This window comes from Bos javanicus, chromosome 25 (assembly GCF_032452875.1).
Source record: "Bos javanicus breed banteng chromosome 25, ARS-OSU_banteng_1.0, whole genome shotgun sequence".
NCBI classification, from domain to species: Eukaryota; Metazoa; Chordata; class Mammalia; order Artiodactyla; family Bovidae; genus Bos; species Bos javanicus.
The window spans coordinates 16,935,892-16,961,163 of NC_083892.1; the positions used below are offsets into that span (position 1 = coordinate 16,935,892).

The 25,272-nt window shown below is 42.1% G+C and overlaps 1 protein-coding gene across 1 annotated transcript in view; it reads right to left on the bottom strand.

Annotated features, from left to right (window-relative positions):
- Positions 1 to 25,272, bottom strand: part of TMC7 (transmembrane channel like 7) — a 57,036-nt gene that overhangs the window by 15,235 nt on the left and 16,529 nt on the right. Inside the window, exons 2-11 of the mRNA XM_061401261.1 lie at positions 24,559 to 24,802; positions 23,557 to 23,705; positions 20,462 to 20,629; positions 17,017 to 17,099; positions 10,405 to 10,550; positions 7,020 to 7,167; positions 5,616 to 5,789; positions 4,369 to 4,526; positions 1,480 to 1,597; positions 1,072 to 1,169 (exon numbers count right to left, since the gene is read on the bottom strand). Coding sequence (XP_061257245.1) covers positions 1,072 to 1,169; positions 1,480 to 1,597; positions 4,369 to 4,526; positions 5,616 to 5,789; positions 7,020 to 7,167; positions 10,405 to 10,550; positions 17,017 to 17,099; positions 20,462 to 20,629; positions 23,557 to 23,705; positions 24,559 to 24,802 — 1,486 coding nt within the window. The remainder of the gene's footprint in view (positions 1 to 1,071; positions 1,170 to 1,479; positions 1,598 to 4,368; positions 4,527 to 5,615; positions 5,790 to 7,019; positions 7,168 to 10,404; positions 10,551 to 17,016; positions 17,100 to 20,461; positions 20,630 to 23,556; positions 23,706 to 24,558; positions 24,803 to 25,272) is intronic.

Sequence of the window (25,272 nt, forward strand, 5' to 3'; positions counted from 1 at the left end):
TCCGTCCATAGGATTTTCCAGGCAGGAGTACTGGAGTGGGGTGCCATTGCCTTCTCCGAAGCAAGCTGTGGATCCACGTAGATGTAACATGATCCCGTTTGTGGGCGAGAAAAGGACACTTTCAGCAAGACTGTGTGTTTACTTACATGTGTATTTATGCAAATATGCTTTTGTTTTCTTTTTAAGGATGGTTGGATCTACCCGCAGATGTTAACAATGGCCACCTCCGAGGAGTGGGGTGGGTCTGGGGAATTAGGGGTAAGGTAACAAGAGGGCTCTCACTATTCTCAGAATTTCTATATTTATTTAAATATTTAAAAACTGTAATATAAACATTCACATCATATTTGTGTAATTTTTTTAAAAGGACAGTTTCTTTTTTAATGTTTACTTTTATGGGTTTATTGAACTTCTGGCATATGCCAGGAGACTTTGTACATGTGAGTAAAAAAGAATTTGTACATGTGATTAAGTGAACAGTTTCACTTAAGGCTCAAGAAGATGCTGAGAAAAAAAAAATTTTAATGACGGCATAGTAATGACAGTCCTGATGGTGACAGTTAATGTTTTGTTGAGTTTTGTGGCATGGAGTGTTCTTAGTACTTTTATCTGCATTTTGTCATTTAATCTTCACCAAAGGGGTATGAGATGGGTACTGCCAGTATTCCCATTTCATAGGTAGGAAAACAGGCACAGAGCTTAAGTAATTTGCCCAAGGTCACGTGATGAGGAAATGGGCAGTGCTGGGCTTGAACACAGATTAGGAAATGCAGTGTCCACTGCAGCCTGGAGGACCTCCACTAACAGGGCCCATGGCTGTGACATGGCAAGAAGTCACCCCGGGGGCATCCCCCAGAAAGCAGCCTCATTTCTGCTCTTTGTGCTGCCTTTCAATGGGGCGCATAATGGACTCAGGGTGATGGCCTGGAGCTGTCTGAAAGGCGCCAGTGGTTGTCAAGTGGTTTCCAGGATGTGGAATCATCCAGTACTTAGTGAAGAGCAGCTGTGATGGGGACCTGTTGGGGAGGATGAGGGGTCAGGGGAGATAAGAAGGGTACCCCTCACACTTACTTTCTAGGAAAATCCACAAAAAGTGTCACAGCCAGGATGATGATGAGGTCAAAGATCATCAGCTTGTACATTTCCTGCCCAACTTGAGTCTCCCAGCACTGAAACCAAGAGAGAAACAAGCCTGACTTGGAGCAGCAAAAGCCAGGTTCTACTGAGGTCATTTCCAGCCCCCGATCCTGTGCCTCTGGAGGCCACCAGTCAACACTCCCCTGAGCTCCAGCACAGACTTGGGTTTTCAAACCCTTAGGAGTTCCTGGTGTGACAGATTCAGCTACAGAGCAAGAAAGAGGATCACCTGGGATTCACACCCTTGGCTCCATGGGCTGTTCTCTCGACCTTAATGCTACCGCGCCCCCCCGCCCCCGCCAAATGACCCACCTCGTAGGACGCCCTTCCCCCCAGCCTCACCGGGTAGAGTTTCTGGTTGTAGCCACAGAGCTCACACAAGTAGTTGTCACAGGATGTAATCTTGGAGCCCAGGGTGAACACCAGCACACAGATGGTGGCCAGCCGCATGAAGACGCACCTGCGGGGGAGAGGGGAGGCGGGGAACATGGGATGAGAAGGGCTTGGGGCAAGCTGGCCCCTCGGAACAGGGCTGGGTGCAGAGAAGTGGCCTTTCTTAACAGCAAACCCACAGATGGGCACCGGGCTTCAGTTTGGGATGATGAGCAAGTTCTGGAAACGGCAGTAGTGATGGTAGCACAACACTGAGTAAGTACTTTGTGCCACTGAATTACACACTTACAAGTGGCTAGGATGGTAACTTTCATGTTATATATATATTTTATCACATTTTTTTAAATGCAAAAGAAAAAAAAATATCAGAAAGCTGGGAAGTCCTGAGTCCATGACGATGTAGTCATGCTCAGAACAACTCCTGAAAAGAACTAACTGAATTTTCTAAGTATCAGTTTTGAGAGATGGCTTAGGATATATTGAGAAGTGGGAAAAAAAAATACATGGCAGAGTCTCAGGTAGAAACAATCCTATTTTTAAAAGAAAACAAAACGTGTGAATATTGGCATGAACAACAGGAACCATGTAGATAAGGGCTGCTGGGGGGAAGTGGATTCAAGACAGGAGGGCAGAGGGCTCGTTTTCTACGAAGATGGTTCATTTATTGTTTGGTTTATAATTTTTAAAAATTAAATGAAATAGAAACATTAAAAGTGTGTGAGTTGGCGGGCAAACCTATACCATCCATCTGATATTCTGTGCTCCTGGGAGATGTGAGTACCCAGCATTGCCAGGGAGGCTTCCATAACTCAAAACTCATTTGGAATCTAACTAAAAAGTCTGAATCCACAGTCATTATTGGTGACGAGGGGATATAGAAAAACAAAAGACACAAACAGCAACAATGATCTAAATCCAAATAAAGAACATTATATAAGACAAATGCCCCAGCTTCTCTCACAAACCAATGGCATAACACAAGGGGAGGGGGATTTTTGAAAGGACAAAAGGGATTTAAGAAACATTAACAACCCAAACCAGCAGGGGGCCTTTCTCTGGATCTTGATTTGAACAAACCAAGACCAACCAATCACAGAAAGCTCTCTGCAGCTCCACCAGGGACCTGACAATTCTATGAGGCATGATGATGGCTGTGTTTAAAAAGAAAAGTCCCTGTCACTTTAGAGATACACTGAGCTTTTACAGGTAAAACATGTTGCCTGAAATTTGCTTAAAATATTCCACCAGAGTAGGGGAACCGCATGAAAGAAGACTAGCAAAATGTTTACCGCAGCACTGTTTATAATAGCCAGGACATGGAAGCAACCGAGATGTCCATCAGCAGATGAATGGATGAGAAAGCTGTGGCACATATACACAATGGAGTATTACTCAGCCATTAAAAAGAATACATTTGAATCAGTTCTAATGAGGTGGATGAAACTGGAGCCTATTATACAGAGTGAAGTAAGCCAGAAAGAAAAACACCAATACAGTATACTAACGCATATATATGGAATTTAGAAAGATGGTAACAATAACCCTGTATACGAGACAGCAAAAGAGACACTGATGTATAGAACAGTCTTTTGGACTCTGTGGGAGAGGGAGAGGGTGGGATGATTTGGGAGGATGGCATTGAAACATGTATATTATCATATGTGAAACGAATCGCCAGTCCAGGTTCGATGCATGATTCAGGATGCTCGGGGCTGGTGCACTGGGATGACCCAGAGGGATGGGATGGGGAGGGAGGTGGGAGGGGGGTTCAGGATGGGGAACACACGTACACTCGTGGCAGATTCATGTCAATGTATGTCAAAACCAATACAATATTGTAAAGTAATTAGCCTCCAATTAAACTAAACAAATTTATATTAAAAAAAATTTTTTTAAAGACTAGAAAAATGTTGGTAAATAGCTGAAACTAAGTGATGGACACACATAGGGGGTCACCATACTTTCCTATTTGAAAATTTCCAAAAAAAAAAACCTTTTTTTTAAAAGATGCAAATACCACCTGAGGCATTTGAGAAGCAGAAAGAAAACGTTCCAGTTTCATACAGCCCCCACCTGGTCCTCCTTAACTCATGTGTGTTAACTTGGGTCCAGCTTTACCTTTGGCATTTTTTTTTTATGAAACTGAATATTTTTCAGTATGAGAAGAGAGATTACAACAAATTCTAAAAAGGCAACAGTAGCACACACAGTCGGTATCTGGGCCATATTTTTCTCAGCATTCACTCCAGCAAAAGTCTCAGGTTCCTACTGCAAGTTCCTAGCGTAACTCTCTTCCCAAGGCCCACGCGCTGGGGCCGTGGGATGGAACTTGTGGGGGAGTTAATGCCCTTGGGACTCGGCCACTCTTAGGCAGGGGAGGGTGAACATTTGTTGAAGGACAAACACTCTACTGAGTGGGAAAACCCTAAGATATTTTCCATGCAAACTCCCTGAGCTGTCCCGCAGAACCGAGCCCCAGTTACAACTTCCCAAACAGCATACCCTTTATTAGCTGCCTTCCCTTCTCTCCCACTTCCTCACTCTCCTGCTGGCATACACGTGTCCTTCTAACATCTCCAGAGCAGCATTCCTCCAAGGACCCACCCTATGCCCTCAGCTGTCAGGGTGCTAATACATGACTGAAAATACACTGCAGCCGAGTAGACACTTAAGAGATTTCTCTGCATGTGAAAACTCTGAGTCATTTGTGGAGACTATCTGAAGGCTGAAGAGGATTTCTGACCCAGCAGGGAAAAAGGTACCACAATTGATTAGCAATGTCTGCTGTGGGCAGGGGAGGTGACAAGTGGTGACCTGTTTGCCATGCCTCGGCATTACCTAAGGATTGTCAGCCGGATCTCAAAACCTGGGGAATAATCCTCATAGTGGATGATCTTGGCAAAGATTATCGGGGTGATAAAATTGGCCAGCGTGATCACAATAGAAGGCAGGTACAGAATCAAGAGGTTCTCTCCAAAAACCATCTTGTCAATTTCCTATGAAGATAACAAAACTGGTCAGGAGTATAATAAATTGCATCACAAATGAATTGACCTTAAGAGAACACAACTATACATATGTCAAATCATTATGCTCAACACCTTAAACTCACACAGTGTTGAATGTTAATTATATCTCATTAAACTGTAAGGGGGAAAAACACCCAAACACATTCAGCAAATGAAACAAAACATTTTTTCATTCAACATGGCACCTAAAACTAAGCAATCTTCTCCCTTGGGTGTTCAAACAGAGGAACCATGATCTAGTACCATACTGAAAGAAAAACAAGCTCTACTGGATTTATTAAGGTGAAATATTAAAAAACCCATGCATCCTGGATCAACGGGTAATTTACAGAATTTTCAAGGCTGTAATTTTATTTTTATTCCAGATAGCCATATATGTCATCGAAATTCTATTATGAAAGGAGAGAATGGCTATTCCAGGTCAATTAGTACTAATTGAACATGCTGTAAACTACCCATTGATACACAATCTGTCTCCCTAGGTAAATGGCTATCTATCTGACTAAATTTTGGCCAAAGGGATATAAGTAGAAGTTTTCCATGCAACCTCCATGTGCTGCCCCCCATCTCCTTTACTTCCTCCCCACTGGCTGGTGGGCTACCCTGTGCCATACAGGAGAAGGCCACATCCTAAGGAAGGCAGGGCTATAAGATGGAAGGAACCTGGGCCCCTGATGGCTGATTTCATGAAGCAGAGCCACTAGACCAACTAGGATTTTTAAAACTACTGTTATTTTAGGTAAACTGAGTCCCCTTTACCTACTTACTAAAGTAGTACAGCTGGGGCTTAAATCCAGGCAGTCCAGCCTAGACGTGAATACTGTAAATTCCAGGAGGAGTAGGTACCCCAAACACACTATTTTGGATGCTTTTTTCCCTACTGAAAATAAAAAACTGGTTGGTTTGATCTTAGTTTTTTTGTCATATCAGCCAAATGTATATTCCCATATGTAAAACAGAATGATGGTAGTATCTCCCTTGCAGGTTTGCAATACACTTAGCATACATAACGCCCTACCGGAGTAAAAGTTAAATTGACTTTCACGGAGCACTTACTTTTTTCATGTGTTCTTGAGAGAATATAGTCGCTTTGTAGATTGCATAAAAACATGCTGCTAAAACAGCCAGCACAATACAGTTCAAAAATAGTCTCAAAGAGTAAATTCGTATCGTTTCTTCCGAAGTCCTTTCTGCTATTTTTTGCCGTATTCTTTCCTCCTCCAGATCTGCCTGAGAACCAAAGAAAACTCATTTGTGAGCACTGGGATGAAAGGATATTTGGGGGTGGAAACTGTGACTCATCGTCATACCCTCCCTCTCGATCTTTACAGTTTCCTTAAATACTCATCTCCCCCAGGATAGCCTCTCAGACCAAGCCCAACCAGTTTCCAAGTCTACTAAAAGCTTAAGTGAAGGCAGAACTTCCTATTAAGACTGCAATTCCACTTTGCACTATATGTGAAAACTGAACTATAACCCATTCAGGACATTATCTAATGTAGTAATTATGTAGTAGGCATTGTGGGGCTTTCCTGGTGGCTCAGCTGGCAAAGAATTCACCTGCAATGCAGGAGACCTTGGTTAAATTCCTGGGTCAGGAGGATCCCCTACAGGAGAGCATGGCAACTCACTCCAGTATTCTTGTCTGGAATATTCCCATGGACAGAGAAGCCTGGTGGGCTTCAGGCCATGGGGTCACATAGAGTCGGACACAATTGGGTGACTAAGCAGCACAGCAGGCATTATTTCTTTAAACAAATAATACACCTGGTTTGACTCCTTCCATCTCATGTTGTTAATCTTTTGATATCATCTGTCTCTCCTCCTTTTTGGGCAGGTTTGATAAAGATGATATTTGTTACTCCTTTTATCCTAATTAATTTGGAACTTCTGCATTTTCATATTCTCTGCATCCACCTTATCATCATAGCATTCTTAGTTCTATTTGTCCTGTTTTACGTTCTATTTCTCCTGGTTTATGACAGGTTCTCATCAAGTGGAAAATTAACTACAAACCAACAAGGACCTGCTGTATAACACATGGAACTCTACTCAGTATTCTGTGATAATCTATATTAGAAAATAATCTAAAAGAGAATGGACATATGTAATAACTGAATCACACTGCCATACATCTGAAACTAACACAACTTGGTAAATCAACTATACTCCAACAACTTTTTTTTAAAAAGAATCAGTTTTCTTCAACTAGGATTAAAATAAGTTTCCTAAATTAAAAAAAAAAAAGTTCTGAGAAGGGAAGATACCATCTCTTTCCCCAGCTCCAGTTCACCAGCTTTATGCTTGGAGGTAAAGTGATCAACCTCAGGAAGTGGTTCTTCAAAACGCTCTTGAAAACCTCACAGGGGAAGGTACCTAAGCAGGACAGCCCGCCCCCCACTCGCTCCTCTGCAGGCTGCAACCCCAGCTCCCACCAAGAGAAAGCCGAGCAGCACTCACCCGGAGTTCATAGCGCAGGCTGCTGTGCTTCAGGTCCGCCATGCTGCGGTTGGTGATGCAGAAGTCCCAGCCGGCAAAGACCTTGTTGCAGTAACTCTGGAAGTGCTCCTCACTCCGGATCAGGTTGATTTTGAACCCTTCCACCGACCTGACCCCAAAACATGATTATCCATTTTATTACAACAACAAAACACAGGCCTGTGGATTGGCTTTGTCTAAAATTAAAAGGATATACACGTGACTGCATCTTCTACCGATTTTGACATGCATGGCCCAGCTCTGGACCATTCTAAATATGAAGCAGACAATCAGGCATCTCAGTGTTGAAAATTGGTCCCTTTATCCATTTCAATGACCTTGTTCCACAGCTGGAATATAATCCAAACTCAACACACTTTAGAGTCCTACATGATCCTGCATGGCACCATCTTTCCTCCCAGAGAGCCACTCTGCTGTAATGACAATAGCTTTTTTTCTTTTCCATAAACACCCAAACCTCTCCTGCAGCCTCAGGGCCTCTGCACTTGCAGTTCTCTCTGCCCTCCCCTCTTCCTATGGCTGCCTTCTTATTCCCTGGGGTTTCACTCAAATATCCCTGTATTCCATAGATTCTCCCACTATCCCATCTAAAGTTGTGGTTTCCGACTTCAAGTCAGTCTCTTTACTTTCCCTGACAGCAATAACCTAACCTACAATCATGTTATTTAACGTGTTCACTGTGTTTGTAAGTCCTTATCCTGACTAAATTTTAAATTCCTTGACAAGTACCCTGGCTGTCTTGCTACCTTTATATCCAGAGGGCCTGGATATAATTATAGCCACTATCCATCTGATGAATAAATGTATGAATAAATGACTTAAACAGTAAAATAACCAAATATTTAGTGAGCACCTGCTTAAGTCAGACACAACTCTGTTGCACAAGTTCATAATCAATACTCATTCAAATGCTTTTCTGGAAAACATACTCTGGCACTTGACATAGCAATAAATACATCAAATGCCACACACTCTGTAGACAAACCAGGGTATTTTTAGGATTCACTACTGAGTTGTGAACACAAATAGAAGTGGAAGGAATTATAGCAATCAGTCATTCTGCCAAAGGTTCATAGCAAGGCATTTATGTCAGAACCACCTGGGCTGCTTTTCCAGTGATTCCACATGGAAGCACTCCCAGGTGATTCCATATCCTGAGATGTTTAATTCAGTATGTCTCATGGAGGGTAGTACATCCAGAATTATGCTATTCATAAAGCTCCATGGTGATTCTGAGGTCCCACTCCAGTTGAATTGGTCTGATTTAGACCAAACCTACATTTTACAGATGAGAAAACTAAGATCTAGAGAAGGGAAAAATTATTTCCTAGGTCCAGAGAGCTAGAGGCAGAACTGGGGCTAGTTGAGTGGTGATGATGATGGTGATAATTAGGTGATAATTAGATTTTAATGTCTACAAGGTGCCAAGCCCAGTGCTAAGTTCTTTACCTGCCCTGTTTCGGTTAATCCTCGCAACAACCCTTCTAGGTGTGCGCATGTCACAGATGAAGAAAATGAGGTCCAAAGAGGTGGAGTGACATTTGAACCTTGGTCTCTGGACCCCAAGTCCACCCTCTTCGCTAACCTATAGCACTTCCTCCCGCCTGGGGAGGCCGCTTCCCATTACATCACGGGCGCCCTCTCTGCAGGCCTTACCATTAGGTTAAAGAACTCAGTCAAGACCTGCAGGTGGATTCACTGTTCAGCTAATAAAGCTTCTTCTTCAGGGCCCCTTTCAAGGCCCCGGAAGCACCTCTAGCAGCATGTTCATGAGGTCTTGTTTTTATTTTGTATAACATGCAAAAGATATTCCCATGCTCTTTGTCTTACAGAGGTTCCCTCCATACTGTCTACACAGAAGGTCCATAAAACTTGGGTCTGCCCCTACCACGAGCACAGACAGCAAAGCCAGAGCCCCAGTCAACCAACATTTCTTTACCAAGCTTCTTTACGCCCTCAAGAAGAGCAGAAATGACTGCTCTTTCCTGTCAGCACTGTCTGTCTGGTGGGGGATAGACACACATCAGTTCATTTTCATCTCATAGATTCTGACTCAGGACACAAGTACCTAGCTGGGCTCTGGGGTTTTCTCTGTGGTGGCGAACCCTGATCTCCATGGAGGACAAACTCAGACTCTAACAGCCTGGTCTCTTTTATATCTGTAATAAGGAGCTTCACAGCCCCATGGCTTACAGCACTGCCTGGCTCTTATAGGGACAATGAAGTGGGTAAGAGAGGTGTTCATCCAAGCTTCCCACTTGGGCTGGAGACAGTAAGCCGTCCATCAGGAACGTGCGGTTCTCCTTCCATAGCGTAGCACAAGTGCTGGGAAGTGGCTGCCAGCCAAGGACAACAGTTCTCAGCCTCCCCTGCAGTGAGTTGTGGTCACGTGACTGAGCTATACTGACGGAATGACAGTGAAGTCCATTCCTCTCAGGCTGAGCCCAGAAACACCTTCCGTGTGATTCTCCTCCAAGGTCGTTTTCCCTTCCAGCCCTTAAGAGGAACAGGAAAGCCACACATGCAGACGACGGCTAAGCTTCAGTCAGCCTGAGCTCTGGCAGGACTGAGGAGGAGTCTTCTACACTAACCTGTGCCCGTTAAGAACTCCATGTAAGGAAGTTCACGTATGACTTTCATCGTGTTGGGCCACTGTACTTTTGGGGACAGTCATTTATTAAAGTAATTTAAAAATAATTAATATTCCTCATTTTTCTTGGAATTGACATCTCCCACTAAAATATCTGTCCACCATGGGAAATGCCACAATCACATATGACCCTAACCCACTGGCCACAACTGAAGGGTCAGGATTGGGCGCCTGAATGAAGCAGAGCCAATGAGTTCTTCAAAGGATTTCTGAGCTTGTGACCCTGGGACTCCACACAAGGAAGCTGCCACCAGCAGAATCAGAAACGCAGGAGCCCGTGCTTTGAGTTGTTTTGAATCCATCTTTGTCCTTCCTGTAATGTGGAGTTTCCTCTCTTCCTTGGTTCTCTCAGCCACTCAATCCCCCTTTATCCCAGTTGTCAGAGTTGGGATTCTGCCACTTGCAACCCAATAGAGACCTGTTAGCATACACACCAGATCAAAGACAATGCTGGGGGAATGTATTCAGTAGTGATTGACTGAAAACTCCAGGCTGCTACTCCAGCTCCCAATTGCTGCCTCCATTTCCTCCAGGTCTCCACAGCTGCCAGCACATTCACAAATCTTGTTTTCCATAAAGCCCACCCTTGGATTCTTCTCATCCTTTGGGCAATGGCTCCCAGAGTCCACAGACCTCCAAGAGACTCCAACCATCAACAGTAATTCAAAAAGAACAAAATGATAAGACAAACTGTACCTTTTCACTATCCAAACAAGGCTCAGAGCCAGGTAGGCAATTGTGCTTAACAAATAAGCCAGAGGCAGATCATAGGTGAAATTCTGAAATTTCACCCCATCAATGGTGTAATGTCCATAAAAGAGGTAGGTATCTTCCAGGAAACCCTGAAATAAAGCCAAGGGCACAGGGTCAGATTGCTGAACTGACTGCAGGAAACCAGTCTCCACCTCAAGGAATTCACATTCCAGTGTCATTGTTCATCCCTGAATTCCCAGAGACTGGAAAAATTCCAGATCTGTAGCAACATGGATACAACTAGAGATTATCAAACTAAGTGAAGTCAGAAAGTCAAATCCCATATGATATCACTTATATGTGGGAGTCTGAAATATGACACAAATAGAAACAGAATCCTGAATATAGAGAACAAACTGGTGGTCAAAGATGAGGATGTTGGGAGTTAGCATATGTAAGCTTTTATATAAAAAATGGATAAACAAGCTCTGTGCTGTACAGTAGGAGTATATTATAAAACAAATAACGTACTGGACTTCCCTGGTGGTCCAGTTCTTAAGACTCCACACTTTCAACACAGGAGGCGTGGGTTCAATCCCTGGTCAGGGAACTAAGATCTCACATGCTATACAATGCGATTAAAAAAAATGATATATATACACATATATACAAATATACATATAACTGAATCACTTTGCTGCACAGCAGTAATTAACAACACTGTAAATCAACTAATACTTCAACTTTAAAAAATTAATTTAAAAATTTAGACCAATTCAAAAAAAATTCCAGAAGTATACAGCTGCTCAATTAGGGTTTGGGAAATAAAGCACAGATAAAGTCTGAGCATTAAAAATACATAAGGGTACAATCCAAAAATGAAATTAAGGAAACAATCCCATATGCAATAACAGCAAAAATAATGACATCCTTAGAACAGATTTAACAAATCAAGTATAAACCTTATGTTCTTAAAACCATAAAATATTGTTTTAAAAATTAAATAAGAACTAAGTAAATGGGAAAACATCCCTTGTTCATGGATCACGAGATCCATGCCAACATTCCCCAAACTGGTCTACATAATCAATACATCGTTATCGGAATCCCAGCTGACTTCTGTGAGAAACTGCTAAGATAATCCTAAAATTCATATAGAATTGCAGGGGTCTCAGAATACCAAAATAATCTTGAATAAGAAAAATAAAGTTGTTAAGACTGCTACTGCTACTGCTGCCAAGTCGCTTCAGTCATGTCCGACCTGTGCGACCCCATAGACGGCAGCCCACTAGGCTCCCCTGTCCCTGGGATTCTCCAGGCAAGAATACTGGAGTGGGTTGCCATTTCCTTCTCCAGTTGTAAGACTAACACATCCCAATTTCAAAACGTACAACAAAACAACACTAACCAAAACAATGTGATATTAGTGTAAGAATAGATGTATAGGTAAATGGAATAGAACTGAGTCCAAAAATGAAACCCATACATCCACGGTCAACTGATTTTTGATAAGGGCAAAAAGAAACAGTGCTGAGATAACTGGACATGCACGCATGCTCAGTTGCTCAGTCGTGTCCAACTCTTTGCAATCTGCCAGGTTCCTCTCTGGATAGCCACATGCAAAAAATAAAATAAAGCTGAGCCCCTGCTGCTGCTGCTGCTGCTGCTAAGTTGCTTCAGTCGTGTCCGACTCTGTGCGACCCCATAGACAGCAGCTCACCAGGCTCCCCCGTCCCTGGGATTCTCCAGGCAAGAACACTGGAGTGGGTTGCCACTTCCTTCTCCAATGCATGAAAGTGAAAAGTGAAAGTGAAGTCGCTTAGTCGTGTCTGACCCTCAGCAACCCAACAGACTGCAGCCTTCCAGCCTCCTCCATCCATAGGATTTTCCAGGCAAGAGTACTGGAGTGGGGTGCCATTGCCTTCTCTGAGCCCCTACCTTACCCTATATGTAAATTTTAACCTAAAATAGACTGCAGGCCTAAATGTAAAAACTAAAGCTATAAAACTCTTAGAAGAGGATAGAGAGTTAAATCCGCATGATTTTGAATCTGGCAATGGATTATTAGATATGACACCAAAAGCACAAGCAATGACAGAAAAAAGAAACTGGACTTCATAAAAAATAAAAACTTCTGTGCTTCTAAGGACACTATCAAGAAAGTGAGAAGACAATCCAGAGAAGGGGAGAAAATATTTATAAATCATATACATGATAAAGTATTTGTATCTATAATATTTGGAGAAGGAAATGGCAACCCACTCCAGTATTCTTGCCTGGCAAGTTCTTTGGACAGAGGAGCCTGGAGGGCTACAGTCCATGGGGTGGCAAAGAGTCAGCCACGACTGAGTGACTGAGCACAGCACATCTAGAATATTGAAAAAAAACTCTTATAACTCAACAATAGAAACACAGATAATCCAATTAACACTAAAAAGAGAATCCAAACAGACATTTATTCTAAGAATATACACAAAAGACCAATAAGCACATGATCAACACTATTCATTAGAGAAATGCAAATCAAACCACAAAGAAATTCCACCGCACAAACTAGGCTGACTATAATCAAAAGGCCAGGTAACAGCGAGTACTGGCAAGGATGTAGTAGATACATCAGAAGACTTATGCAGTGCTAGTGAAGATGGAAAGCATACAGCCACTGTGGAAAAGTTTGGTAGTCCCTCAAAAAGTTAAACATCTGACCTGGTGATTTCCACTCCTCAAAGAAGTGAAAAGATATGTGCACACAAAATCTCGAACATGAATATTTTTAGCATCACATAATAGGAGAAGGCAATGGCAACTCAGTCCAGTACTCTTGCCTGGAAAATTCCATGGACGGAGGAGCCTGGTAGGCTGCAGTCCATGGGGTCTCACAGAGTCGGACACGACTGAAGCGACTTAGCAGCAGCATTCGTAATAGACAAAAGGTGAAAACCATCCCGATGTCCATGATGACTGTATAAACAAAACGCAGTATTTCCACACAATGTGCTCTTACTTGGCCACAAGGAATCAAAGACTGACAGATGCTCCAACACGCATGAACCTTAAAAATTTGCCAAGAAGTTAGAGACAAAAGATCTTATACGATTCCACTTACAAGAAATGTCATGAATAAGCATTTCATAGAGACAGAAAGTAGATTAGTGGTTGCTTAGCATTGATTAGCGGAATTGGTAGGTGAGAATGGGTACAGGTTTCTTTTTGAGGTGATAAAAATATTTTAAAATTGATTGTGGCAACGGCTGCATAACTCTATGAATATACTAAAAACCACTGAATTGTACACTTTAAATTGGTGAATTGTACAATATGTGACTGGTACCTCAATAAAGCTATTATCAGAGAAAAATAAAACAAAACAACACCCCACCTCGAAGCCCAAAGGAACCCTATGAGAAAATACAGCAGAGAAAAGTCCATGACTCTTACTGTGGGAATAAATGAGTTCACCTCAGACTCCTCCTTGAATGGCAGGGGTAGCCCATCCTAGGAGAGTGCAGAAGGAAACATACAGAGAACAGAAATAGTATATGCAGCAACTAGATGTTCACTACAGTACTGTTTAGAAAGGGGAAGATGGAAACAATCTGAATGTTCATCAATCAGAGACTGGCTAGATCATGAAAAATCCATATTGTAGAATATTAAGAAGCCCATATAAGTGCATAAGAAAGGTCGAGAAAGCAATGAACCATGGTGTGAAGGGATTAGTGGTCTCTGGGAAGAAGTAATTTTATTTTTCACTCATTAAGTCTTATATTTCTTATGAAAACCATGTATTCTTATACTGAATAGTTCAGTAAATTTTTAATAGGAAAATAAAAGATGTAGAAACACAAGACTCCATCTTTTTTTTGTAACTCTGGGGCACACAGGCCATAAAAACTTGCCCAAGTACACAAAGCCTGTCTTTATTGCCCTGGGTTGGTATCAGGACTGTCCTCAATCAAGTAGCGTAACAGGACAAAGGTCCACTGGGCCCGGAAAATAATTTCTCTGGTGTGATCATGAGCTTGGCTCAATTGTTTTCAGCAAAGACAAGCCACTGCTTAATCTCTGTGGCCAGCTCCCTCCTGGGCCTATTTAAATTTAAATTTACATGTGACACGATAAAGGTTACTAGCTAAAACTACTGTAGTCATCATATAATAATATATAAATGTATCCAAAGGTTGTACATTCTCAAGTGCATACAACACTATGTCAATCAGATCTTAATTTTTAAAACACACACACAATAGATGTAAGAATGCTACTTACTTGCTATGCTGAAAACTGCGTTTTTTAGTGACTAAATGTGACAGGCATACTCTACTACATTAGTGAAGATTTTAAAACCACAGGACAAAAGATGGTTGTCAAAGTGCTACATGCTCAATATGTTCAGAATACTTTTATTTTAGTCAATGCAGGGGATGTCAATTCTGTAATGCGTGTAGAAAAGTTTTTAAAAGTCAGTGTGAGAGAAGTTTGTAAGACTGCTACAGACTTGCAACACACATGGAGAAATGAATCCCAGTATTTCCACGAGTGGACGTGACAGTCGTTTTGTAATACATATAGAAATGTTAAAAAACACTTGTAAGAAATATGTTAAAGTAGCATGTGCTTACTACATAGAAAATCCTGTAGCACGAGTGGATGCTCTGCTCATTCCATAAACACGAACAGAAGTGTTTAAAAACACATGGAAACTATGTGTAAGTGTGCTACTCGCTTGCATAGTGAGAACAGTGACATCACAGGGAATGTATGTGATGGCCATTCTGTAATGTGTGTAGAATGGTTTTTAAAACACCTATTGAAAACAAATACATTGCAATTGAAATGAACAATAAAATTGAATTAAAATTCAATTTCTTGGTCACAGTAGCCACGTAACTCAAGTACTTAAGAGTTAGTGGCTGTTGAATTTCACAGCATAGATTAGAACCTTCTCATCGCTATAGAAACTTCATTCTTTGGGGCAGGGCTATTTTTCATCATGCGTAATTTACTGAGCATTTATGATCAAGTGCATCTAAGTCTCCTATCAAGTCTTTTCTATGATGAAGATGATCATGGTGTGCGGAGCTCCACAAGGAGAAACTTCTCTTGTGGGATATGAGCAAACCAAATGGGGTTAACCGCAGTTCTGGGATGTGATCTCACCCGCATTTACCCCAGGTGAGTCACTGACTTGCCTCTCTCTTTGTATAGTTTGCAAGTTTCAGCTTTCCAATTTGCACAGTGGACGTTTTAACACCCACCTGACAATTCCTCTCAGTTGTTCTAAGGAGAACATGAAAGCAGAGATGTAAGAACCACGTTTTCAAAATTGAACACAGTGGGCAAATGCGAAGCTTTCTATTTGTTAATTTAGAAATGTTTGATGACATGGCATTTTATACCAGTAACCTTCTGAAAGACATTTTAATATAGTTGTGCTTTCCATGGGGTCACAAAAGACACGACAATTATATATTGTCCACTTAGTGACTAAACAACAGTCTTTAAAAACAGGTAAAGGAGTGGTTCTGAACCTGGGGCAATTCTGTGCCCCAGGACACATCTGGCAATGTCTGGAGGCATGTCTGGTTGTCACAGCTGTAGGGCTGCTACTGGCACTGAGTGGAGGGAAGGCAGGATGCTGTAATGCCCCCCAGGGCACAGGACAAGCCTGTAATACAGGAGTATCAGGTAAGGCTTGAGAAACCCTCATCCAGAAGGCAGAGACAGCCACTTCTCATGGGCACTCTAATTTGCTGAAAAAAAAATGGGATTAAAAAAATGAAAGCACACGCAAAAAATCATTTTTTAGAGTCAAGAATAAAAAGAAAAGAAAACCTTTGGAACTATCATAGGAAGGATGACATTAATTCCATTTCAGAGCATCAGAGTTAACATGGGATTAACAGTCTTTCAGGGCTTCCTTAGTAGTTCAGCTGGTAAAGAATCTGCCTGCAATGCAGGAGACCTGGGTTTGATCCCTGGGTTGGGAAGATTCCCTGGAGGAGGGCATGGCAACCCACTCCAGTACTCGTGCCTGGAGAATCCCCATGGACAGAGAAGCCTGGCGGGCTACAGTTCATAGGGTCACAAAGAGTCGGACACAACTGAGCGACTAAGCACACATCACAACAGTCTTTTAAGAGATTCCATGGAACGTGTATGCGTGTGCACAGTTGTGTGTGTGCGTGCATGTATGTTGTACACGTGTGCGCCACAAATCCTTGTGTGTGTAATTTCTGGGGAGAAGAGTCATAGCTTTCATCCAGGTGGTCTAGGACTACAAAATCTTAAGGGTTTTCAACGTCAGAGAAGTTAAACACATTCTATCTGGGTTTATATTCACTGAAGCTTCCGTCTATGGGGGATCTCAGATTTTGTTACAGGTCAATAAGAAGGTCGCAGGCATTAGGCAAAAGCCAAGGGCTGAAAATGACAAAGCACTTTTCCTGAATATCTAAGCAGGGGTGGATGAACATCATCCTCGCCAAGAAGGTCACTGCAAATACTGTTTTTTCAACCAGTACTTGTGTCAACACTCATGTTTGACTCTCACTGCAGACATTCAGAAACCTATTTCACTGAGGATCCAAATCCAGAATTATGTTAAATACTTACAGTGCCAGAAAGTAAGTCTATGACATAACTGTAAAAGTAAATGAGTCCAGAACTACTTATTGGATACACTGTGCATTGAATATCTGTAAAAAAACAAAAACAAGAACATCAGTGGAAACAGCCTGTCTTTAGAACCTTATCATAATTTGTGTACATATGCATGTACATGTAGTCATATACAGTTATGTATGGCTGTGTTTATGAATCTATTTGCAACCCAAACCCCAGGGTACCAAGTACAATACCATTTTCCCCTTTCACTATTCTAAGTATCTAAGGATATACGTTTTTCTATACATTTTGTATTATAAGGGTCTATTACAGTACAAGTTTTCTGACTATATTGGCATTTTACGTTTTGGAATTCATGTTTGCACATGTTTTGGAAGATGTGGCTGATATAATTATTATTGCATCTTAAGCATATCCAATTTTAAAAGATCTCTACATGTACGTAAATTAACAAGCTGTTTCACTCTAAAAAAGCATATTTACCTACATAAAACTGATCAAGAAATTTTTTGAACACCAATTTTAGTGACACTACATTGTGCTTGATCAACTAATTCACTTGCTTTGTATCAGTCAGCTACTGCTGTGTAATAAATAGCCCCAAGTCTCAGTGACTTAACCTCCAAATATTTATTTTCTCCTTCATGGTCTGCAGTTTGAGAACATGAAGCTCATTCAGGATAAGCCAGGATGGACACAAGGCTCTCAGTTACATGGAGGCCTTCTCTCTCTGACTCCACTCAGGGGACAGACTGGAGATGCAATGGCTATCTGGGGGGATGCTCTCTTCATGACTCTTCTTATAAGGCAGGACAACCACATAAAGCCATTTCAAGCTAAAATTCCACTGGACAAAACAAGTCACATAGCCAAGTGCAATATCAATGGGGTCAGAAAGTATTCTTGGCCCGCAGTGGGAGGCTTTGCAAGTCACAATTACAGGAGAGTGAAAAACTGGGGAAAATAATTCAATCTACTACCCCTTCTCTGGGCCTTAGTTTCCCCTTTGTTAAAATAAGAGAGTTGAATCAGTTTCTCCAAGGCCAATCCCAGCTTTTCTATTTTATAATTCTAATGTGAGTGTTTATTTATTCATTCAACAAACACTTCTTAGTTACTATGCATCAGGTAGATGTTGGAGATAAAATGATGAGTAAGTAGAAGTTACTGCCTTTGAAAAGCTTACCATCTAGCACTAGAAAAGGTAAGTAGGAGTCAGGTATGTGTAAGGTGCTCAATGGTTTATGAACACAGTATTAGAGGTAAAGAGGAGGGAGATAGTCACTCTGTTTGGGAGTAGAGTCAGGAAGATGGAATGAGACAGCTGCTTCTCTGCTCATCACCCTGTCAAGCCTAGACATCAGCAAAGTGTGGCCCGAGGGCCAAATTTGGCCAGCTGCCTCTTTTTGTCAGTACCGTGTTATCAGAACACAGCCGTGCTCATTCAGGACATCTGTCCACGGCCACTTTCGTGCCATCATGGCAGCACTGAGTAGTTGCAACAAAGACCGTATGGCCTACCAATCCTAAAATATTGACTATCCGGCCCTTCCCAGGAAGTGTGCCCACATCACGATAGGCTTCTCATGTCTCCAGTATGCTGAGTTATTCTCATCTCTGAACCTCTGCAACTGCTGTTCGTCTGCATGAAGATGCTTCCCCAAGTTCTCCAGTGGCTCCTTGTCCTGCTGGGCTCACCTGTCTTCACAGAGGGCTCGGGGACCCCTCCAGAGTCCTGGTGTCCAACCTCTCAGCACCTTATCCTTTCCCCTCCCCACAGGCAAATTCATCCTTCATACACCTCTTCATGCGATCCCCTCCTAACCCCCACCCTTTGCTAGAGGGCACTACATGGACTCAGCTGTGGTAGCTCCTGCCAGGACCTGAATAAAGGGCTGGCACACAGCAGGTACTCAATAAGCACTGAAAGAATGAAAAAGGGAAGGAAGGTAAGAAAAGAAAGAGAGGGACTTCTGATCCTTTCCTGAAGGAACGAAGCCTAGTAGGTAAGTAAAAAAAAAAAAAAAAAGCATGCATGGGAGGACCATGTAGTCAAAGGAAATAATGAGAAAGCAGAGACTCGTGGCATCCACTCTCAGAGTCCAGCTCCATTTCCTCCAAGAGGGTGGCCTCCCTCTGCCCAAGGCCCTGCTCACAGCTGAACGGACCACTGAACAGGCAGTGGTGCCCAGCAAGACAGAATGGTTTTCAGTTCTTCTAGAAAGAAATAATACTAAATAAATAAATAACAGCTGCCATTTGTTAAGCACTTTCCATGGGCAAAGTACTGTATTATCTTAATACTCATTTAAAAATTATGAGTATGGCTTAAATAATCATTACTTATACTTAAAATTTTTTCCATATTAAATAATATACTTTATATTATTGTTTTTAATTATTTATAATCTAAATAGTAAACATTTTTTAATGGCCCAAGTATTAAATAGTGTAGTTATTATCTGAATAATGAAACAACTGTCTCACTATTTATATCATCACTTTCCACAAATAAGGAAAATGAGGCTCAGACAGTCTAACCAACTAGTGGAGGTGGGCCTTGAAACTGAACCCAGAGTCCTCCCACAGCAGCAGGTGATATTCATCTGTGAAATGGACATATTAGGAAATGAGAATTCAGCATCGGGCATACAGCAGGCACTCAAAGAGTCAGGATTTCCACGTTATTCTCATTTGATTTTTAAGTGTAATAGAATTAAAACAAAAACAAATGTGATGAAGAGGAATGCTGAGGGCCACAGAAGTGACTCTAGAGGGAGTTTTTCTGGGGAAGGAGTCATGTGATAGAAGCAAAACATGTTGAGCATTCAGTAAGAAAACACAGGCCCATTACTGCCACAGTGTCTGGCAAATTACTAGTGTTTAATGAATGGCAGCCTGAGCATCACCATTATGGGAGATAAAAGCCTTGAAATAAAAACCTGAAATAAAGTCACTGGAGTAGATTGTATTATGTTTACTAAGTATTCCACTTTCTACCCTTCACTGCTTCTCCCAAATGCCTTGCTGAATCCAGGAGTGGCGAGTGACTTGCACTGGCTAAAAAGGATGTGTGTCATCTCCAGGCAGAAGCATTAGGAGCCAGCACATGTTTGCCACGACTCTTTTTTCTCTGGACATCGTGACTGCCAGTGGTCCGAAGAGAGGCTGCTCCATCAGCCTGGGCTCCAGAGAGAAGACAACGTGGAACAAAGGCACCACCAAACCATGATGGACACACAGTGTGAATAAGAAAGAACTTGGTGGTTATTAGACACTGTGCTATGGGGTCATTTGTTTCTGCAAACAGCCTAGCCTATCCTAATGCAGTCACCCAAGACTTGGATTATAAAGACCGCTAAAAAAGCAGCACTGAGCTAGGTACACAATGAAAAGAACACTCTTCGTGGCAAGCCAGGCCTCTTATACTCACCCACGTCTTGAGATGGAATGAGAATAAAGCTGCTGTTGGTGATCTTGTATCTGGTGAGCAAGACTGGGAGCAAAACCACCATAAAGATGATCAGAAATATCACCAAATTCAGCAACACCAGAAATCGTAAGAAGGAGAAGTAGGACTGAATCCCAGTGCCAAATTTCCCTGGAAAAAAAGAAATTCAGAAATCACTGCCCAGGAGTATGGCCCCAGTACCCACTGCAGGTTCAGTCAGCCACGGAGGACCGAACTGAAATTGGAGGATCTTGGTGGGGGAAGGAAGAATCATTTTATATTCTCCATTGTTGGCCTCAAGGCTCTATTTCCTAGTGATTTAAACTTTCACATGTAAATCTACAATCAATTATAAATTACTAATTTGAAATGGTGTGAGGGAGGGGTCAATATTTACATTTTCTCATAGGAATATCTAATTAACTCAGCACCATTTATTGAACAGGTGATCTTTTCCCTAGTGAACTGCAGTAGTACTTTTGTAATTGACTATATACTTATGAAGGCTTCCCAAGTGGCTCAGTGATAAAGAAACCACCTGTCAAGCAGATGACATGGGTTCGATCTCTGGGTTGGGAAGGTCCCCTGGAGAAGGAAATAGTAACCCACTCCAGTATTGTTGCCTGGGAAATCCATGGACAGAGGAGCCTGGTGGGCTACAGTAATGGGGTCGCAAAAGAGTCAGACATGAATTAGTGACTAAACAACAACAAATATATTCATGGACCTGTTCCTAAATTCTCTCTTCTGTTCAGTTGGTCTGTTTGTCTATCCTAGGACCAACACCAGACAGTCTCATCACTGCAGACTTAAAATAATATTTGATATATGGTGCTCTAAGTCTTAAAGCTCTCTTCTTCCTCAGGCATCCTTGGTTCTCTGCATTTCTATATTAATATTAAAATCAGCATATTTGTTTTGCACACATACATATGTGTGCAAAATGTGCTGAGCTTCTTACCGAGATTATATGGAATATATAGGTCAGTTTGAGAACAAGTGACATCTTTATAATATTGAGCCTTTGAGCCATGAACATGGTATATATATAAGTTAATTTCTCTCAACAACATTTTATAGTTTTCTGTGCACAATTATTTCACACAGTTCTTTAGATGTATTCCTAGGTATAATGACACTATTGTGTAACTTATTTTTTAAATGTTTGTTGTTGGTATATAGGGAAGCCCTGGTGGCTCAGTGGTAAAGAATCCACTTGCCAATGCAGGAGATGCAGGTTCTGTCTCTGGGTTGGGAAGATCCCCTGGAGAAGGAAATGGCAACCCACTCCAGTATTCTTGCCTGGAGAATCCCATGGACAGAAGAGCCTGATGGGCAACAATCCATGGGGTCACAAAGAGTCGAACATAGTGACCAAGCACACACGCTGGTATATAGAAATACAATTAGTTTTATATACAGCTGTTACAACTAGCAACATTGCTAAATTCACATCAGTGCTAATAATTTGTTTTCTACAAATAAATCATGTAACCTGGAAAAAAAAAAGACAAGTTATTTCTTCCTTTCTGGTCATTGTGCCTTTTTAATTTTTTCCCCAATCATTGTACATTAGCTAGGACTTCTGAGATGATGAATAGAATCTGTGATAATTATCAACCTGTTCTTCATTCTCAATCTTAAGAGAAAAGCTTTCAATATTTCACCATTCATAGATCAGCTGGTAAAGAATCTGCCCACAATGCAGGAGACCCTGGTTCAATTCCTGGGTAGGGAAGATCTTCTGGAGAACGGATAGGCTACCCATTCCAGTATTCTTCGGCTTTCCTTGTGGTTCAGCTGGTAAAGAATCCGCCTGCAATGCGGGAGACCTGGGTTCGATCCCTGGGTTGGGAAGATCCCCTGGAGAAGGGAAAGGCTACCCACTCCAGTATTCTGGCCTGGAGAATTCCATGGACTGTATAGTCCATGGGGTTGCAAAGAGTCGGACATGACTGAGTGACTTTCACGTTCACTTCATTTCACCATTATATATGATGAAAATCTCCAGAAAGGTGGCGCCTTAACAGAAGAGGAAGCTGGGCATGGTGGCAAAAACCTTGGGCTCTGAAGCTTCATTGCCTGGGCTCAAATTCTGGATTTGCCTTATCTTAGAGAATGAACCAGGGCAAGTATTTTAACCTGAGACACACAGATGATAAATGCCGACAGTACTTTTTAATTAAGGTATATACATTATTTTTTAGATACAGTGCTATTGTACCATAACAGACTACAGTATAGTGTAATCACAACTTTTATATGCACTGGGAAACCGACAAATTGTGTGACTCACTTTATTACTACATTCACTTTATTGATAGTCTGGAACCAAACCCGAAATGACTCCTGGGTCTGCCTCTGCTGTGCTTAGTCGCTCAGTCTTGTCCGACTCTTTGTGACTCCATGGACTGTAGCCCGCCAGGTTCCTCTGTCCATGGGATTCTCCAGGCAAGAATACTGGAGTGGGTTGCCATTTCCTTCTCCAGGGATCTTCCTGACCCAGGGATCAAACCTGGGTCTCCTGCATTGCAAGCAGATTCTACACCAACTGAGCTACTGGCAAAGCCTGGTCTGTCTGTACTTCATCCCAATTCTCACCATTATGGGGAAGTAAGTGTGTTCAGGGCCATGGCTGCCTCTGCAATCTGATAAGTCCTATTGAACCCCATCTTGCAATAATACTCTTAAATGCACAAAATACAAATGGTTATTTGTCCATATGATATCACAATATTACGAACTAAATTGGCAATAGATTAATACATGAATATCTTCATTAGTATTCAAAAATAAGACCTAGTGGCAGATCTAATCACTGCTGTAATTTCAAAGCCAAGATGAGCACACGAGCTATTCCCAGACAACGGCAACACGTAGAAGGGACGGGAAGACACCTCGTGATTTTCCCGGTGATGAAGACACAGGCTCTATTAGCCCTAACTGTGATGTGCTGCTCGCGTTCCCCATGGAAGGAAAGATGACATTTCAGCTGGAGGTGGGTGAGAACAAAGCCATACTTTCTCTAACTGCAGGCTACTTCTGCAGAGGAGCACAGGCAGTGTGGGCTGCGGTACCTTCTATGCTGCGAATGTCCTCCCGCCACAGCTCCAGGTGGGTCGTCATCTCGCGAGCCTTCTCTATGAACCTCTTCCAAGACTTGCTGCTATATCGTTTCCACTGGTCCCACTCAGACAGGTACTTCATTTGGGTCTCCTGAATGTCCCTGCATTAATAAACAAGCATGAGAATGGCAGGGTCCCCAGCTTCAGCATCAGATAAAGCCCCAACCGAGAGGATGTGGAAAACCTGGAGCCCTCATACACTGCTGGTGGGAATGCAAAACAGTGCGACCACAAGGAAAAAGTTTGACAGCTCCTCAAAAAGTTAAACAAAGAATTGCCATACGACCCAGCAATTCCACTCCTAGGTAGACACTCCAGAAGAATTGAAAACAAGGTCCAAACAAAAACTTGTACACAAATATTCAGTGCAGCACTAATCACAGTAGCCAGAAGATGCTAACAACTTAAATTTCTATCAAAGGATAAATGAATAAACAAACTGATATAGCCACACAATAGAATATTATTCAGTCATAAAAAGGAAGTACCGATACATGCTACAACTTCGATGAACCTTAAAAACATGCAGCTAAGTGAAAGAAGTCAGACACAAAAGGTCCTGTATTATACGATTCCATTTACATGAAATATCCAGAATGGCAAATCTACAGAGATAGAGAGTAGAATACTGGTTGGCAGGAGCTGGGGGTTAGGGGTGCCTGTAGAAAGCAATGTGGCTTTGGAGGTTGCAGAGCCGTAAGACAGAAAGAGCCTGGGTCCCTGAGTGACTGCAAAGTCTCCCCTTGACCTCAGCCCAGGACCTTTATGTGAGCAAGAAATAAATTTCTAGTACACTGAGATTTTATGTGTGTGGGTATCTTTGTCATAGCAGCTTAGCTTATCCCAAGTAATCAACTTAATTATGTGAACTCGTCAGGAAATGTATTTTATGCCTAAAAGGCCCCCTTTCCCAAAACATACATCATACGCCCTCCAGATGGCGACCGGACAAACCTTAGTCTCCGCTTCTCAGAAATGTTCAGTGCATATTTTCGAATGGATTGGCTATCAAGGTCTTCAGTGAGTTCTCCCTCCAGTTGGAAATTGTAAGAGTCTGTTGGCTTCAGCAAAGTGCCACTTTGCTTGTCCCGGGAAAGGATGGTTGTCCTCTTACGAGCAATGGAGCGGTAACTTGGCAATTCTTGAAGGAAATTCACAGGTGGAGAAGAAAAGCAACTGGAGTCCAAAGAGAGGCTCTCTGGGTAAGAAAAAAGAAAACCATCATTCTCCCCAGTGAACCTGGGAGCCAAAAGCCAAAACTACATAGGACACTTGGATCTCAGAGACCCTAACTAAACCTCACAGACACTCAGGAGCCTAGGGCGCTGACCAAAGGACTCCTTAATTATTTTATTTACCAGGATGGTACTCAAGCTCAGGACAATAAAATCATCTGCAAAAGGGTTCACTTTAAGCAGACGTGTTTGCAAACATACTTTACATTACATGATACTTGCATTCTAGTGTTTGGCTGCAGCCACTTGCTAAGTGTGAGGTTTGGAGTAACCCAACCTGCTTTTCATTTGTCAAATGGGATGCATAGTGACAAGAACATCATCGTCAACAACAACAACAATAATAATAGGGTTTATGGAGCATTTCCTATGCACCAGGCACTGTGTTAAGAGATTCACACACACTCATGGGATGTGGACTGGCCTTATGATC